The 15,845-nt window shown below is 43.6% G+C and overlaps 1 protein-coding gene across 5 annotated transcripts in view; it reads right to left on the reverse strand.

The window, feature by feature from the left end:
• The window catches only part of FMNL2 (formin like 2), a 296,180-nt gene extending 283,272 nt beyond the window's left edge, over positions 1 to 12,908 (reverse strand). For 4 of the 5 annotated variants that reach the window (XM_053671653.1, XM_053671637.1, XM_053671647.1 and 1 more), the window contains exon 1: positions 12,332 to 12,907. In XM_053671653.1, the coding sequence (XP_053527628.1) occupies positions 12,332 to 12,448 (117 nt within the window). In that variant the 5' untranslated portion in view covers positions 12,449 to 12,907. Of the gene's footprint in view, positions 1 to 12,331 lie in introns of all 5 variants that reach the window. The other variant, XM_053671659.1, reaches the window with a different exon arrangement.
• Positions 12,909 to 15,845: the final 2,937 nt, after the last annotated feature.

Consider the following 15,845-nt stretch of genomic DNA (forward strand, 5'->3'; position numbering starts at 1 on the left):
GAGTTTAAGAATAGTATGGGAAATGGAGAAGTCAAAGAACTTATATGTATGACCCATGCACATGAACTAAGGTGGGGAATGCTGGTGAGAGGGGGAGTATAAGGTGGAGGGGAATAAAGGGGAGAAAAAATGGGACAACTAAAATAGCACGATCAATTCGTGTGTGTGTGTGTGTGTGTGTGTGTGTGTGTGTGTGTGTGTGTGAGTATAGCAGTGGTTGGGGCCAAGCTGCCATTTCTCTACTTCCTATTCCAAGGAACATTTTTTTCTCAACGCTCAAAATACAGCAAGGGCACCTTCCTTCTGAACCTTTGGAACTTAGTATATCTACAACTACACTGATGCTGGACTCATCCAAAGTACAGCTAGTGTGTGAATTAATGAATTTAGTCTGGAGAGTACATGAAAAACAAGAAGCATACATTTAATGACATCTTATAGCTTACTTGGAAAATATACAGGGTAGTACAGTAGAAAAAGGCGGATTCTCTCAGCAGAGCATCTGGATTCAAATCCTGCCTCCATCATTTGGTAGTGGCCACTTTTATACACTGAGCCCGTCTCCTTAGGAAAAGGAAGGTAACAGCTCCCTCCAAGAGTTGCCAGGAGCATCAGAGATAATGCTTATAAAGCAGGACAGAACATGAAGGAGCACATATACATCACCTTGTTTTACAGTGACATGCCCCAGCAGTTTTAGTGCAAAAGACCTAGGACTGACTCACCGACTTCACCGCCTTCCTATATAACCTCAAGCCACACACTCTCATGTCCTATTTGCCTCATTTATTAAGAACTCTTAGAGAAGATCATTTGAAAAGCTTTGCAAAGAGCAAAGCACTAAAATGCCAAAACAAGGAATGTTGCTCACTTAAACCTGCCTCAATCCAAATGTAAAAGAAAGTACCCTGAAGGACATTTTACATTAAGAAAGTCCTGTTCTGCCCTGACCGGTGTGGCTCAGCTGGTTGGGCATCATCCCACAAAGCGAAAGGTCACTGTAGCAAGTGATCAATGTCTCTCTTTCATATCAATGTTTCTCTCTCCCTCTTTCTCCTTCCCTTCCCCCCTCTCTAAAAATAAATAATAGGAAGAAAGAAAGAAAAGAAAGGAAAGAAAGAGAAAAGAAAAGAAAAGAAAGGAAAGAGAAGAGAAGAGAAGAGAAGAGAAGAGAAGAGAAGAGAAGAGAAGAGAAAAGAAAAGAAAAGAAAAGAAAAGAAAAGAAAAGAAAAGAAATCCCTGTGCTACCACTCGCTGATGACAGTACCTCATGACATACTGATCTGGCTTAGTGACAGTGGCTCAGTGAAAAACTACTCGTTGTCCTTGGCCATTTCAACTGCCCTACTCCTCTTTGCCTAATTCACCCTTTTCCTATAAAGAATCAGGTGAAGCATGATGCCAACTTATTACCTCTGGACACTTAGTATTCTTGGACACCTACTACAGTCAAGTGGTGTGGGGAATACCAAGATGAGTAAGACTCTGAGACAAAATTTCATTTCAACACAAAGGCCAATTATGTGCAATCCACAGTCAGCCCAGTGTGGTCAGTTAAGTAAGTTCTCGGACAGCTACTCAGTTCCTGGCCATGTGTCAACGGGCACCATTCTCTAACCAAGTCAGTACTTTTCTGCAAAGACCCTCCCTGGACCAAGCACTGTGCTGGATAAGGAGAAGTGCCAGGACCTATCAGATATAATCCTTGTCTTCCAGGAGCCCACAGTGTGAACTACCAAATAAAACATGGACATAAACAGAGGGCTAAGAGTATAATGAGTGACTACAAAGTTACACATAAAAGCATCCCCTTATTTTACAGTCACACCTCACACAAGGTGATACTTAGTCAAGGGTCTCATGAGTAAGGGAAATAATGCACACTGTTCATACCATAAACAGATCAAAGTGAGGAGAGTTGTTTTTCCCATCTCCCCCAAGCTGATGCAGATCTGACTACAAGGACATTTGGAAAAGGTGGGATTTCATAAGAGCCCTGAAGGCTGGCTATGTTTTTTCATAAGCAGAAAAGTCATTCGAGAAAAGACATATGGAGGGAAAGCACAGGCCTGTTCTCTGGATGGGGAGAAAGGAAAGGCCAAGTCTGGGTCAAGGAAGGCAGCAGAAGAGGAGGTGGGTCTGGCCAGACAGCGGAAGGCTTCGATGAGAAGGCTGGGAAAGACCCAAAAGCCACAGGGGACAGTGTGGAAGGTAAACCATTAACAACGACCCTGGACAAAGCACCTCTCAGGCTGGATCGATGTCTAAAACAACGTAAGAGGGCCTTGATGGGAAAACTGAACCGGGAGATGAAATTCACGATCTTACACCTTTTAATATTTCAAAAGGAGCATCAAGAAAGATAGCAAAAAGTAAAGCCAAAACTTAGGCTTGAGTAAATAAGTAAAACTTGTATCTGCAACTGCGTAATTCCAAGTATTGAAGCCCAAACTGCAAATGTTCAGAGAGAAACACAGATTAGTTGCCTCCTGCACTGCACTCTGATCTGGAATCCAAACCTGCAGGCACGTGGCCTGACCCGGAATCGAACCTGCAATCTTTCAGCTGGCAAGACAATGTCCAACCAACTCAGGCAAACAGGCCAGGGCAAATGGTCATTTTCATTGTGGAAATTCCTCAGCATTCATGATTTTCTCTAGGAACATAAATCAAAATGTTCTCTTCTCCGTATTAGGAAGAACAGATACTACAGACACACACAAATACCATTAGGGTTAGTGATGATACGACTAAAAGCAACAGAAAAATGCTACAATGTCAGTCCCTCTAATGGTCAGACCTACTTGGACAGAGGAGAGTTCTCAAAGGAAGTGGTGGAAACCTCAGGGTTAGAGCCATTTAGAATCAGGCCACGAGGCACAATCCTGCGGTCTGGTCTGCTCTTTTCCACGTACATTTAGCCACTAGGAAAGGAAGTTCAGGTGAACCACTGCGGCCGGGGAGGCAAAGGGCCAAGTCAAACCAGGTTTGAGGAACAACAAGAAAGCAGATTCTTATTCCTCTTGGAGGGGCTGGTGACACCAGTGTGTTGTTTGTGAAACCCCACCAAGCTGTACAATTAATGATGTAGGTTCATTTTCCTTTGTATGCTATTCTTCAATACAAAGTTTCATTTAAAAGGATGATTAAAGAACGATTCTTTATCATCCTAAAGAACAGCCAAAAAAGAATTTTTAAATTTCTCCATTATCAACAGAAAAATCACAAGAAGCCAACCCTTGGCATTTCTGCCAATTATTGGTAAAATAACAAAAATATAGATGTGTAATGTTGAGGCATCACTCCATTAAATGAGGATTGGGATCTGGTAAATTCACAGATGATATGGAGATTTCTAAACCTTGTAACAAATGCCTTCGGAAAAGCCGACCCTAAGACTCAAAAGTCTTCTTGTGTAAGGACACTGGGGAGGCGGGTCACCGACAAGCAAAATGGGTCCACAGCCCCAGGAGGCCACACAGTCCTAAAGGGTCCCTCCACGTTCGCATCTGGAGGGCCTGATGAGTTGTCAATAAAACAATGATTCTGTCGTAAGGCCTGGAGGATCACCAGCTCCAAATTCAGTGTCCTGGTCCCAAGTCATGTGGACTGAACTGGCTACCTAGGTTCACCAGGCAGAAGTCCTTGGGGATAAAGAATCCTGATTAGACAAGATACCCAACCATCATTAAACAGGAAAAGTTTCCTTGGAAAAACCCTAAGGCTGAACATATAGTGGAGGCTGAAGGGACCAGAACTGGAACTAACCTAGAAAGCTACTCATGTGATTCACGGCCTTTGCATTAAGGTCCCCCAGCTTTCACTAGTGAGACATTTAGCTGGACCGAACTCACTGCACTGTGCACACTGTTGCCACAGTGCAAATCGAACCTTGTTCTGTCCAGCTTCTGCTATGAGTTCTCCTTGTGTTTCCTCCATATAAAGAATAATAACAACATTATTCAGCAAAGGCAGATGGGATTATTTTCCATCTTTCTGCCATTGTAAAAAGTCATCATCTTTACCCTCCCCACTAAAGTCAAAGTCCATTATTTTTCTTTAATTCTCATCTAAATCCATACCTTCTCTCACACTATTTTCAATTACTAGAAGTTCTCTTTGGTCACAAACCAATCACCTACATTTCTTTGAAAGACACTTATATTTCTATATGAAAATGAAACAATAATTTCTTCTACCCTCTCAGTTCAGAAAACCACATATGTTGTCCTCCAACCCCAAACCACAAATGCTAAATATTATGAATAAGAGGAATGTGTATTTGTTTGTATTATATTAAAGGAATAACTAGAGTCTTGCATTGAGAATAATCAGGTCATTCTTGACCTAGCATCCTATTTATCGTTCTGTTCTCTTAGCTAATTGCTTACATAAGCCTGCCAATTTGTCTTGATTATAGAATTCTTAATAAACGAATGTTGTTTACATTTCGCATGTGTATTTGAATTTCACTCCAGGAAGCCAAGCTCACCAAGTCTTTGTAAGTGGTAAAACCAGAGATCAAAGCAAAAGGCCTGCACTGAACCAACAAACAATTAGGCTGGAGAATAGAGGCCTGAGCAAAAATACAATAGATTTACTGAGTGCTCAGTCCAGAGGTATACCTCAGAGTCACTGTTCACTTTAGTTATAACAGAACTTTCTGAGCAAATTTCCTGTATGATTATTTGATGGTCATTTCTTCAATAGTTAAATAAGTCTCTAACCTTCAACAGGCTTTGACCATTTCCTCTGTATTTCTCATGGTGGTGGTTTTGGTTGAGTCAAACATCTTTAGGAGTTTTGGTGTCTTTCTCCACTTTGCCTAGTTTCTCTAAATTTTACAGTATCACCTGATTCCATTCTACCTCACTCATCTGCTTTTTCCACCGTGCTTTCAACTTTGGTTTGGTATTTGGGGGAAGCAGGAAAAGGGGAAGACCCATGCCTCTAGCACACTGGCCCTCAACCAAGGCTGCCCATTCAGATTCCTAAGGAGCTGGTAAAATCCCTGAGGCTCAGGTCACGCCGCACACAAACTCACAGGAATCTCAGGTAGTGGGGCCCGGGCATTCGTATTTTTTGAGGCTCCCAGGTGATGTTGCTACGCAGTCACCTTGAGAACCATGGCTTTATTAGCTTGTCGGTCCCTTCATTTTCCTATCTTAAAGAAAGTATTCAGCCAAACTTCCTGGGTTGGGGGAGGTGGGGACAAGGAAAAAATCAGTTTCCTGAGCAAATCCTCAACTCAAGCAAGACCTGAGATAGATGGGAATGATACCAGTCACAGGGCCAAAAACATGAACAATTTGACACTTTCCCAAAGCCAACAAACAAGTTTTTATAAAGCAGGCCATTGGCACGGTCTACCACGCAAAAGGCAGTCAGAGAGGTTACCCATGGAGAGCCCAGGGCCTAAATACCTCACTCAGCTCTGTGGCAGCAGATACAGGGGCTTACAGATGTAAAAAAGCTTGTTCAGCAAAGAGGGCGGACTGAGGTTACATGTGAAATAAGAGTCAGTGAAGTCAGTTTCACACCACGCAAGAACAGTGACGATGTGTTGGGGGGGGGCACCTCTGGTGTGTCCTGTGTATTGTAAGAAGTTTGTGATAAGGTACCTACCTATGAGCTCTGATGCCAATAGTCATGTTTGGTTTGGGTTTTTAAAAAATATTTTATTTATTTATTTTTAGAGAGAGGGGAAAGGAGGGAGAAAGAGAGGGAGAGAAACATTGATGTGCAGGAGAAACATCAACTGGTTGCCTATCGCACACCCCGACGGGAGGACTGGTCCGCAACCCAGGCCTGTGCCCTGACTGGGAATCAAAGCAGCAACCCTTCCGTCTGCAGTTTGACACTCAATCCACTGACGCACACCAGCCAGGGGGGTCATGTCTGTTTTTTAAGACTGAAAAGAAAGTACACTTCTATCTGTCTGCATCAAATACCACTATACCTTCAAGTAGGAATCTGGTATTTCCTGGGGAATGGATTCCCAGCCATCTTGGCCCACACCTGCGAGGCAGCTTTCCAGCCTACCAGCCCTTCCTTAGACATTACTTCCAAATGATGTCATGTCTGTTAGAAAGGGTATAGTCCTTGGTGTTCTGCTAAAAGGAGGATTCTGGAGAAGAGCATGCGGTGACTAGGGAAGGGAGAAGATCACCCTGCGGTATTAACAGGCACCATCTTCAAGGAAAGACAAGAAGTGAGTTACCTTTGTAGTCAGCGTTCAAGTAGGGAAGAGCCAAGAAGGCTCATGGAGCCTCTCCACAGACTCCATGACCCGTAAGCTCGGGGACATAGTCCATGTGGCAGGAAGGGGACACACCCCCACTATAGAGTGGAAGAGCCATTCTGCAAGGGGGCATCTGCCAAGCAGCTACACAGCTGGTACCCCACCCGCCTCCCTCAGCAATTCCAGTTTTTTCTCTTATAAACTGTTCTTAAGAAAATCCCAGATACCAGCACCATCTTGCAAAAGAGAGACAATCATCTGGGATCAGTGCTTCTTTTATTAGCCACTTTTATAGCATCTATTACTTGTTTAAATATCAGGACCAGAGAGCCCACTTCACCTTGCCCTTATTGCCCCAGACCTAAGAATGGAAAGAAGAGCACTTCTCAGGGAGTCCAAGCCCTTCAGGCAACAGTTTCTGTAAAGTTAGCTGGATTTCTAGATCACACATAAGTCTGTACTTATTTTCTTCTTTGAGCCCAGGAGGAACCTACAAGACCCTTCCCCACTCTCAGCTGCTATGTCTAGAATCTTGCAGGTGGAAGATTCATCTCCAGGAAGCACCATTCAAGCCAAGCACCATTCAAACCCAAGGGTTATGTCTTGGGTTTGGAAAGACCTTCCAAGCATCAGTATTTTTCACACAGCTTCTGCCTGAGCAACTCAGAGAACTCACTATTCCTTTTTGACAACCTAAAAGCTAAAATACTTTTCCTTTGGTTTATGAGATTTTCAGTCACCAACCCTAAAGACTCTACCCTCTAGACCACACAGAATACAGCTACACACTTGTCTACACAAAAGTTGTTCAACATATGATGTCAGCTAAGGGATCACAATATTTCACATTCTTGAAATTTTATACTTTCAAGTGCTGTGGTTTTAAAAAACCTCATGACTATCCTAACAGCCATGTCAACTTCTGTTCCTATCTACAGAGGAGAAACATCAAGGACCAGAGAAAAGTTTAAGTTGCTCAAGATGGTACAGCTAATATAATTCTGGAAACCAGGTCTGCTGCCTCCCAGGCTAATGCTGTTTGCTAAATACGAGGCCACAGGTATAAGCAATTCTTATCACTTCAGGACTTAAGGGCATGCATACCTTTGCTCCCCCAGATTTCATCAGTCTTTACTGCTGCCAGCCTCTCACTAGAGCCAAACATTTACATTCAGAGTATATTGCCTTTGATCAGCTTCTATCCTAGACACCTGCATATATTGATATTGTGGGAGGCGGGGTGGGAAATACACCCAGATAACGATAACAAGCACAGTCCTAAGCACACACTTCCACATTTGCGAACAAAACAGCTAGGGGGTTACTGCCTAGGATGACACTGTAATGGCTCAAAGTGACCACACTCCACCCCTACCCTCCACCTCTCTCCCTCCCTCCCTCACAAGAGGAGAAAGGATGTGAGAAAACAAATCAGCATCTGGCGATGGACTCACTTCACTGCTACCCCTCCATCTGCTCAGCAGACTCCATGGCAAGAGCGCTCCTTGGAAGTGGTTGAGAGGGAACGACCCCTTGCAGAGGGAAAGGAACGTAAATGGTAAAACTTGACCTTCCTTGTCCCTTTCACAAGTGATTACATTTGGAGTGTACACACTGCACTGACAGACTGCCTCTTCCCTCTGACGTGGAAAACCTACACTTCCTCACCAAGGCAGTTCCAGTCTGAACGGTTAGGAAAAACTGAAGAGCACAGTCTGAGAACAAACCAATATTAACCCCAAGAACGGCACAGTGAACATGCCGAAATGTGAAGAGAAACATCAAGTGTACCTCACTTTAGTCACTTCTAAGAAATGTCTGCCAATTTTATACAGTCTGAAACTTGCATTTACCAGATTTAGGTGTTTTTTTTTAATAGCTTTACTGCTAGTTCCAGCTCCCCCTCTTTTTTTTTTTTTCCTTCCCAGTTCTAGCCCCAAGGAAGTATAATATAATAGAGGGAGTACCAAAGATCCAAACCTGGGTTAAAATCCTGGAACAGCCAGTCTGTGACTTCAAGCAATTTAAGTAATTTTTATTTCCTCAACTGTAATGTTGCCGAGAGCTGGAGTTACTGTGAGGATTAAATGAGAACATGCAAGCATAGGGCGTACTCATAGTAGGTACTCAGAAAATGATTCCACTTCTTCCTAAAGCAAAATGACCATGTTCAACCTCAGGGCAAGCAGAGGAAGGAGGAGGAGAAGGAAGAGAGGAAAGGACAGGGGGAGGGGGGAGGGGGGAGGAGGAAAAGGAAACTGACTCAAACTAATTACATACCACAGTAGTTCCCAGTATCAGACATAAGATAATGCTGCCCTAAGCCATCACTTCCTAATCTTTTTCAATCTGCTGGCTAAGCAGCCTGATACTTGATATCACAGAAATCTAGCAGCTGGGAAAGGGCTTTCACAAAGGCATTAGAAGACAGTGACTGCAAGCCAAAAATTACTGAATATTAGGGATGTCTTACATAGAAGGAAGTATTCTTGGACAAAGACCATCCAAAAATCACCTTCGGATTGTCACTTTTAAAAATAAAGGACATGGGAGTAATTGTGTGTGTATGTGTGTTCCCAACAATTAGACTGTCTTTAATAGTGGAACACCACACAGATATTTAATTGTAAGTGTGAGAACCCAATGTTACCTGTAAAATATATAAAACATACACATGCTAAAGGAAAAGTTGAAGTAGATGACTGAATTTCTAATTTATGAAATACTTCCATCAAAGAATGTAATAGAAACATCACACACATGCATACACAAAGGCATATTACAGCTCTAACTAAAAGCTAAGTACAAGGATGCAAATAGTTTTAAATGTATATAAGGAGTTGGCAATCTTTTCCCTTAAATATAAGTTTTATAACTATTATTAGAACAATGCAGAAGTTTGGTGACAGGAGGAGGAGGAGATTCTCCTTAGAAGGATTAAGCTTCTAAGAGTCTTACCAATTTTTTACTAGTTATTATATTAAGTTAACGCAAATTTATTTTAAAATCTGACTTCTTCCCTATTAAAAAAAAAAAACTATTGTTTTTAAAAGTTTACCCCTCCACTCACCTTTCCACTCACACCCACTCATTTTTTTTAGATGTATACAATTTAACTCACATACACTGAAGGGGGTTGGGGAACAGCCACTAAGTGGGTTTGTTCTCTCCTAAGTTTTGCAGAAACAGATGGACCTCTGTCGTTTTTACTTTTATTTACTCTTCCCCAATGTTTTCAATATTCTAGAGCATGAGGGTGGGAGGAATTGTTTTTCATGCCTGAAATGGCTCATTAACTATTAATATAAACCGTACTTACAATGAGGGGGGCATGTATAATTTTCTGTACAGTATTACTATGTGGTTTTCCTCCTAAAATACATATGGTCTTTATCAGATAGGAAAATAAAACTAGGTCCTGACCAGGTGGCTCAGCTGGTTGGAGCGTCAGCCCCTCCACCCATAGGTTGCAGGTGTGATGCCTGGTCAGAGCACACAGGCACGTCAGCCACATCTCAGGGTCTCCACGCCCGAAGGAGCAGGTGCAGGACAGGTGCGGGAGGCAACGGATCCATGCTTCTCTCAGATATTTCTCTCAGTCTCCATCTCTCCCCCTCCCCCTCCCCCTGTACCTACCTTCCTCTCTCTCTCTCTCTCTCTTCCTCTCTCAAGTCAATAAACATATCCTTGGGTAAGGATTTAAAAAAAAACACTGGGATCAATAATGCCAAAATAATTACAACTGTCTCAGGGTACAAAATTTCTCCACATATATACTTAAAAACTTGCCAATCTAAAATTTGTCCTTCTAGCTTGAGCTCTAGAATTAAATGGTTTGGGCTGATTTCTCAAGCAATTCATGAAGAAAAGCAAAGTTGAGAGCATCACATACACGACCTCAAAAAAATGACAAGAGAAATCACCGTTAACTCTGAACTTCTATCAATCTATAGAATCCTTTTAACTCCTCGTGTACTCAATAGGTTTTCAAAGAGCAGCTGTAGCTGACTAAGGAGAGTTACATTAAACCCCACTTCCATGACTCAGTGCATCTTGAACAAGAGGGCCTCCAAGCTGAAGCTTTCGCAAAAGCTTTGTCTCTATTCAGAAAAGGCCAGCCTGATGTTTTTTGTGTGTATGTTGTTTGTTTGTTTGTTTTTCTGATGGGCTTACAATATTGTAAATAATTACAAAAGGAACCTCACCCCCTAATTATGTGTAAGCAGAGTAAAGCAGTCACAACAACCAAAAACTGCCCCAAAGACATTATGATGTAGAATCATAAATGTCTACATACTTAATCTGTGACTGCTGGACTTAACTGCAACAAAAATCAACCATGTTAATGACAAAACATTATTTTTCTGAAGATTAATTCATACCATGTGTTATTAATCAGCAGGGTAGCTAAGAGCTCGTGCAAAACATACTATCCCAGTTGAGCAGAACTTAATTGAATTACTGTTATCTGGTTTTCCAGTGTCTCTGGCCCTTCCACTTCAAGTCCATACACCGTCCCCCCTACACACACACAGCACCACAGCCTGTATGAAAAGACAGAAAAACCCAGAGCTGGGGGGTAAGAACCATGAGTCGGGTAGGAAGGGGATCTTGAATAAAAAGGTTCGCCTCTGGAAAGACATGCATGCACCCAGACTGCCTTAAGAAGTAATTAAGCCTATGCTGTTTTATTTCAGTGTCCCATCTTGCAGAAGGTGGGAGCAGCTGTGAGAGATCACAGTCGATTCAAAGCAAGACAGGCAGCTTCATCTATCTCCCCACTGCCACAACAGTTTCCCGGTGGTGTGAAAAAGCTTATGGCCTCTGCTCTCCCAAAGAGCACAAAGCTAACCTTCCATCCAGAGCATTATTCCCTGTACCAAATCGGGCATGAAGAAAGACAGCTTAAATGTCCCAGTCTGTGTTCAGACTCTGGTCCTTTCCCAAGGTTGTGAGGTTACATGCCAAAAATCCTCATGCAAAAGCAAAATGTGGCTGCCTTGAGCACAAGTTCCACTTTCTTCCCAGCCGTGATGAGTTTAGAGGTCACTAACTAGGAAAAGGGAAATGTACAAGTACGGAATAGTAATGCATCTGATCTTGCCCGATTCCCTCCCAACATCCCTCAAAAGAATCTGGGACACTAAAAACCAAAGTCTGGGGACCAACTGCAGTAAGAGTCTAGCTGGGGCAAGGGGAAGGCCACCACACCCTCTTGAGCTCAGCACTGACAAGCTCTGGCAGGGAGGAGCCCAGAAACTTGGTCCCAGCAGAAAAGGAGAAAAGAGGGAGTCTTCAGTCTTAGATTTGAGAAGCTGTAAACTTCTGAAAGGAGAAGCGGATTTCGGAAGGGATCCGGGAACTTGTCTGGGTATGGGAGGGGAGGGGTCGCCCCTGAGGTACAACAGCTCGCGACACGTCCCCCGCAAAACAGCACATTTTTGTGGTTTAAGATTTAAGACCAAAAGGAACGCGCTGAGGGGAAGTGCTCTCTCCCTTGAGTTTCATATGCCCCCTCTCACTAAGGGACCAAGATGCCGCACTGCTGTGGCTTTCCTTCTCTTTCCCTTTCAGAAAAGCTCCTCTCCACCTCCAAGTTCGCCTTCGCTCACCGCCCTGTGCGCTGCGGCCACTCGCACCCCTCAGCCCCGGACCCCGCAGGCCCGGGGCTGGGCGCCCACGGGATGGTCCGCAGGGATGCGGAGCTTGCGGGGGTTTTATTTTAAACAAAAAGCCTCAGCGGCTCACTATCCCTCCTCCCGGACCCATGCCACCTCTCCTTCATGCCCACGACGCACCTCCAGGGTACACATGCTGCGAGGTGCCTCTCCCACCAGACAATGGGTTCGGGGATGGCCAGGCAGCCCGCCCAGAGCCCTCGGCCCCAGCCCGGGACCCCGAGAGGGGCTGAGCACGGCTATAAGGGGCACAGAGAGGAGTGAGGTGGGGGAGACCACAAAGGGGAAGGTGGGTGCCTGCCCCTTGGAACAGAAGACTCGCTCTCGACTCGGGCAGTAGGGGAGGGGGTGGGGGTCAGCTGCGACGCCCGGCCCGGAGCCCCACGCCCCACAGTGGCCGCGGCGCACTTACCAGCACGATGGCAAACCTTTCTTCCAGTTCACCTGGTTCGGGCATCGGCAGCTTCAAAGGCACGTTGTGCGCCCTGAAATCGGTCTGCTGCGAATCCATACTCCCCGCGTTGCCCATGTTGGCAGCACACCAGGGTCGGGGGCTGCTCCGGGCCCCTCGCGTCCGCGTCAGAAATCAGAACAGCTCTGGGCGACAGACTGCCGCCCGCTGGCGCGACCTGCCGGGCTCCCCGCCCTCCGCTGCGCCCCGGCGACTGTTCCGCACGCACAGCTCCCTAGCAGCGCCCGGAGTCAAACTGCCCCCCGGCCTCCTTCATGCTCCCTGCAGCCCCAGTGCCGCCTTGGCCTCTTTTCCTCTGGAGGGGTCGTCAGGGCGCAAGGCGCCTATCTGCATGTTGCTCCGCTGGCACACTGCTCCCTGCCAGCGATCATGAAAAGAGGGCGCGTGGTTCCTCCGACTCAATCTCCCACCCGGGCCGCGGCCAACACTGACACTTCCAACCCACTGCCGCCGAATACAACGCTCGCCGCTCGAGCACCACCAGCAGACAAATGCAGCTCCGTGCTCTCGACACAATGCCCCCTCTTGCCCGGCCCCCACCCCCACCCCACCCCCCTGGCTCCGCCCACTCGCCCCGCAGACTGCCGGGACAGGTAGTTTCTGCGCAAAGCGTCCGCACGCGGAAACCACGCTGGCTCAGGAGGGCCCCAGCTGGGGTAGGACTGCAAGTTGGCGAAGGCAATCTATACCCCTCTAGGGGCAGCTTATGTCACTTTTGACTCCCTTCACTCCAACAGTAGAAATAGCCACCCCTTCAACATCAACTCTGACACGTTTGACAAATCAATGAATGATCCAGCCAATTGATGGTTGAATATAAGCATTCTGACTGAAATTTCACAAGCTTGTTAACTATTCAAAAGGATCTAGTTCAACAGCGGACCTCAAAAGTATTGGAAGCTTCCTGGTTCATCAACTGGGGTGTAGGTCCATGGGTGCTTGTTTCATTGTTCTTTCTTGCTTATGTATGTCACATATTCTTTTGTGTGATCGAAATGTTTTTTCAAACAAATGTATACTTTTATGGATATTTATAGATGTCTACTATGAATATAGGCATGCATATGTGGAGTCCACGAGTTGGATGAGGATTCAGTTCAATTCAAAACAAACACCTGTCAGTACCTATTATATTTTGGTTAGTGTGTTCCTTAATGGGAGAAAGAAAGAGGATTGCCCCCGTTCTGAAATACTTCACGATCTGGTGAAGGGGAAAATTTATACAAATAAGCATATTTCATGTGAGATGAAAATAAGGACAGAGTGATTGGAGTGGCTTTGGAGATGATCTTTGGCTGTAGCAATCTTACTCCTTAATAACAGTCTTGTTCTAGGGGTTTTACAGAAGAGATTGGGCCCAACCCGTTTCTGTGGGGTGTTTTTCTGACTGTAATTACCCAGTCTGAAACCGTGGAAATAGAGAAAAACAGCCTTATAAATTACTTCAGCCAGCTGCTATATTGTCGATTTCAAGGATATCCACCTGGTTCACTTGTGGCTGAGCTACTGCAAGTAGTCCTTTCTTAGCTTGAAGTTGTGTTTCCTAATCCTGGTTTATGTATTAGATTCACTTTGGGAGCTTGTTAAAACTGCACACACCTTGAGCCTTGCCTATTATCAAAATGTCCCTAAGCTGAGAGCTGGAGCCTGGACAGGTGTGTTTTTTTTAAAACAAACTTCCTAGGTGATTCTCATACACAACAAGGGTTGTTACTCTCATTAAAAATTATCTGCTTCCATGCAAGGTAACATACCAAAACTCAAGCATCAAGGACCACATTTTAATCACCTTAATAAACCCAAAAATGCTTTGAGCACAGTAAATGTTCAAGGATTATTTCTTGAATTAACAAGAAACTTTTACCAAAAGCCTATGAAGCAAGTACACAAATATATCGTGTGTGTGTGTGGTCTTTAAATAAACCACCTCTAGTCTTTTTAAAGAAAGAGTATAAAGAAATTCAACTCAGAAATCCGAATAAATGCAATCTGTATTTTGAAAATTACATGGTATCAAAGGTAACAGTAAGTGTATTACTGATCAAAGAAAGAAAAATAGGGATATAGATACACACACACACCAACTAGTGAAAATGAGTGAGAAAGAAAAGCAGTTAGTTCAGACCAAGTGAGGTATTTCTGACCCACAAATGTATTTATTTTCTTTGTAATCTCTAGACCTATACTTTGGGTCTGGTTGACTCACACAATCAACCCACCCAGGGGATTGCCATATGGATAGAAAAGCTTGAATTATTTTTGCAGTTGAGATATTCTTTTTTATTACACTTACGGCTCCCTCTGGCTATACTTCTGCCAGTAATCAGGACCTTTTTCTCTCCTTAAATCTTACCTAGTCTCTCTTATAATCTCACACTTCGAAAGAAGCCAAGAATAAAGTGTGCAAATCCATGAACCAAAAGAACTCTGTCATTTCAGGGTTTGCAATCTCTAATATTTGGTTACTTATGACTAGTAGGCAAACAATAAAACACCCCATTATGTTATACAATTTCTGTAGGAATTTCTCTCAAAATCTCAGGAAAATTTTTGTTTTGGAGACTGTGGAGAGGAAGGAAGAAGAAGCCTTTTCTGTTACTTTAATTGTAGCCCTCTTCCTTCCTCATCCCAAAATTAAAATCAGGTGATCACTTTTAAATGCATATTTTATTTTCTGATTATTAATACATATAATCTGTTAGAGTTGATATCATAAAACATGGACAAAAAAATTTTAAACTATCTACTTATCTTCTCAGGAAGCTGAAATATTAGAACTTTATCTTCCATGTGCCAGGCATTTGCAAGCTATTTCAGTGATGGCTTGATCAGAATTCCACCCCCCCCCATGATGTAATTGCTCTCAAAGAAGATTTCCATCATTTGTAGTAAATACTTCTATAAGACCAGCTGAGTTTCACTGGTATCTCCTCAGATTTTAAATTTAATTAAGTGCTCAGTAGCTAAGTTTACTTGACTTCTTTAAAAGGCACTAGTGTAATCCTAAAAAGATTCTCCTTGTGTGTATAATTATATAAAAATAAGAGCAGTACTTTGTGATAGCCACAGCCATCAATAGCCCTGAATCAAAATTGTAAATAGTAGCTAGGATATTAGAGGGATTACTTCAGGTCAATTTACATCCACAAAAATCCTGCAAGATTCATATATCTATCCATATTTCTTTTTAAAATGTGTATTGAGCACTTAATATTGGCCAGACAATGCTGTCAATTTTTAACATGGTTTATTCAATTTCTGCTTCACACAAACTTCTTCCGACAGTTAACTTGCAAAGATATACCTCATGTCTCCAATTTTCTTTGTCCTCCTGATTCAGTTAGGAATGAATGTTTTTGCCACCAAATAGAAGAGAACCAAATAGAAGTAATAATGGCATAAATAATATATATTTTTCTCATAAAACAAGACATCTGGAAAAAGGTATGTGCTA

The sequence above is a fragment of the Artibeus jamaicensis genome, unplaced genomic scaffold (genome assembly GCF_021234435.1).
Source record: "Artibeus jamaicensis isolate MK-2021 breed Jamaican fruit bat unplaced genomic scaffold, CSHL_Jam_final contig_1832, whole genome shotgun sequence".
Classification (NCBI taxonomy): domain Eukaryota; kingdom Metazoa; phylum Chordata; class Mammalia; order Chiroptera; family Phyllostomidae; genus Artibeus; species Artibeus jamaicensis.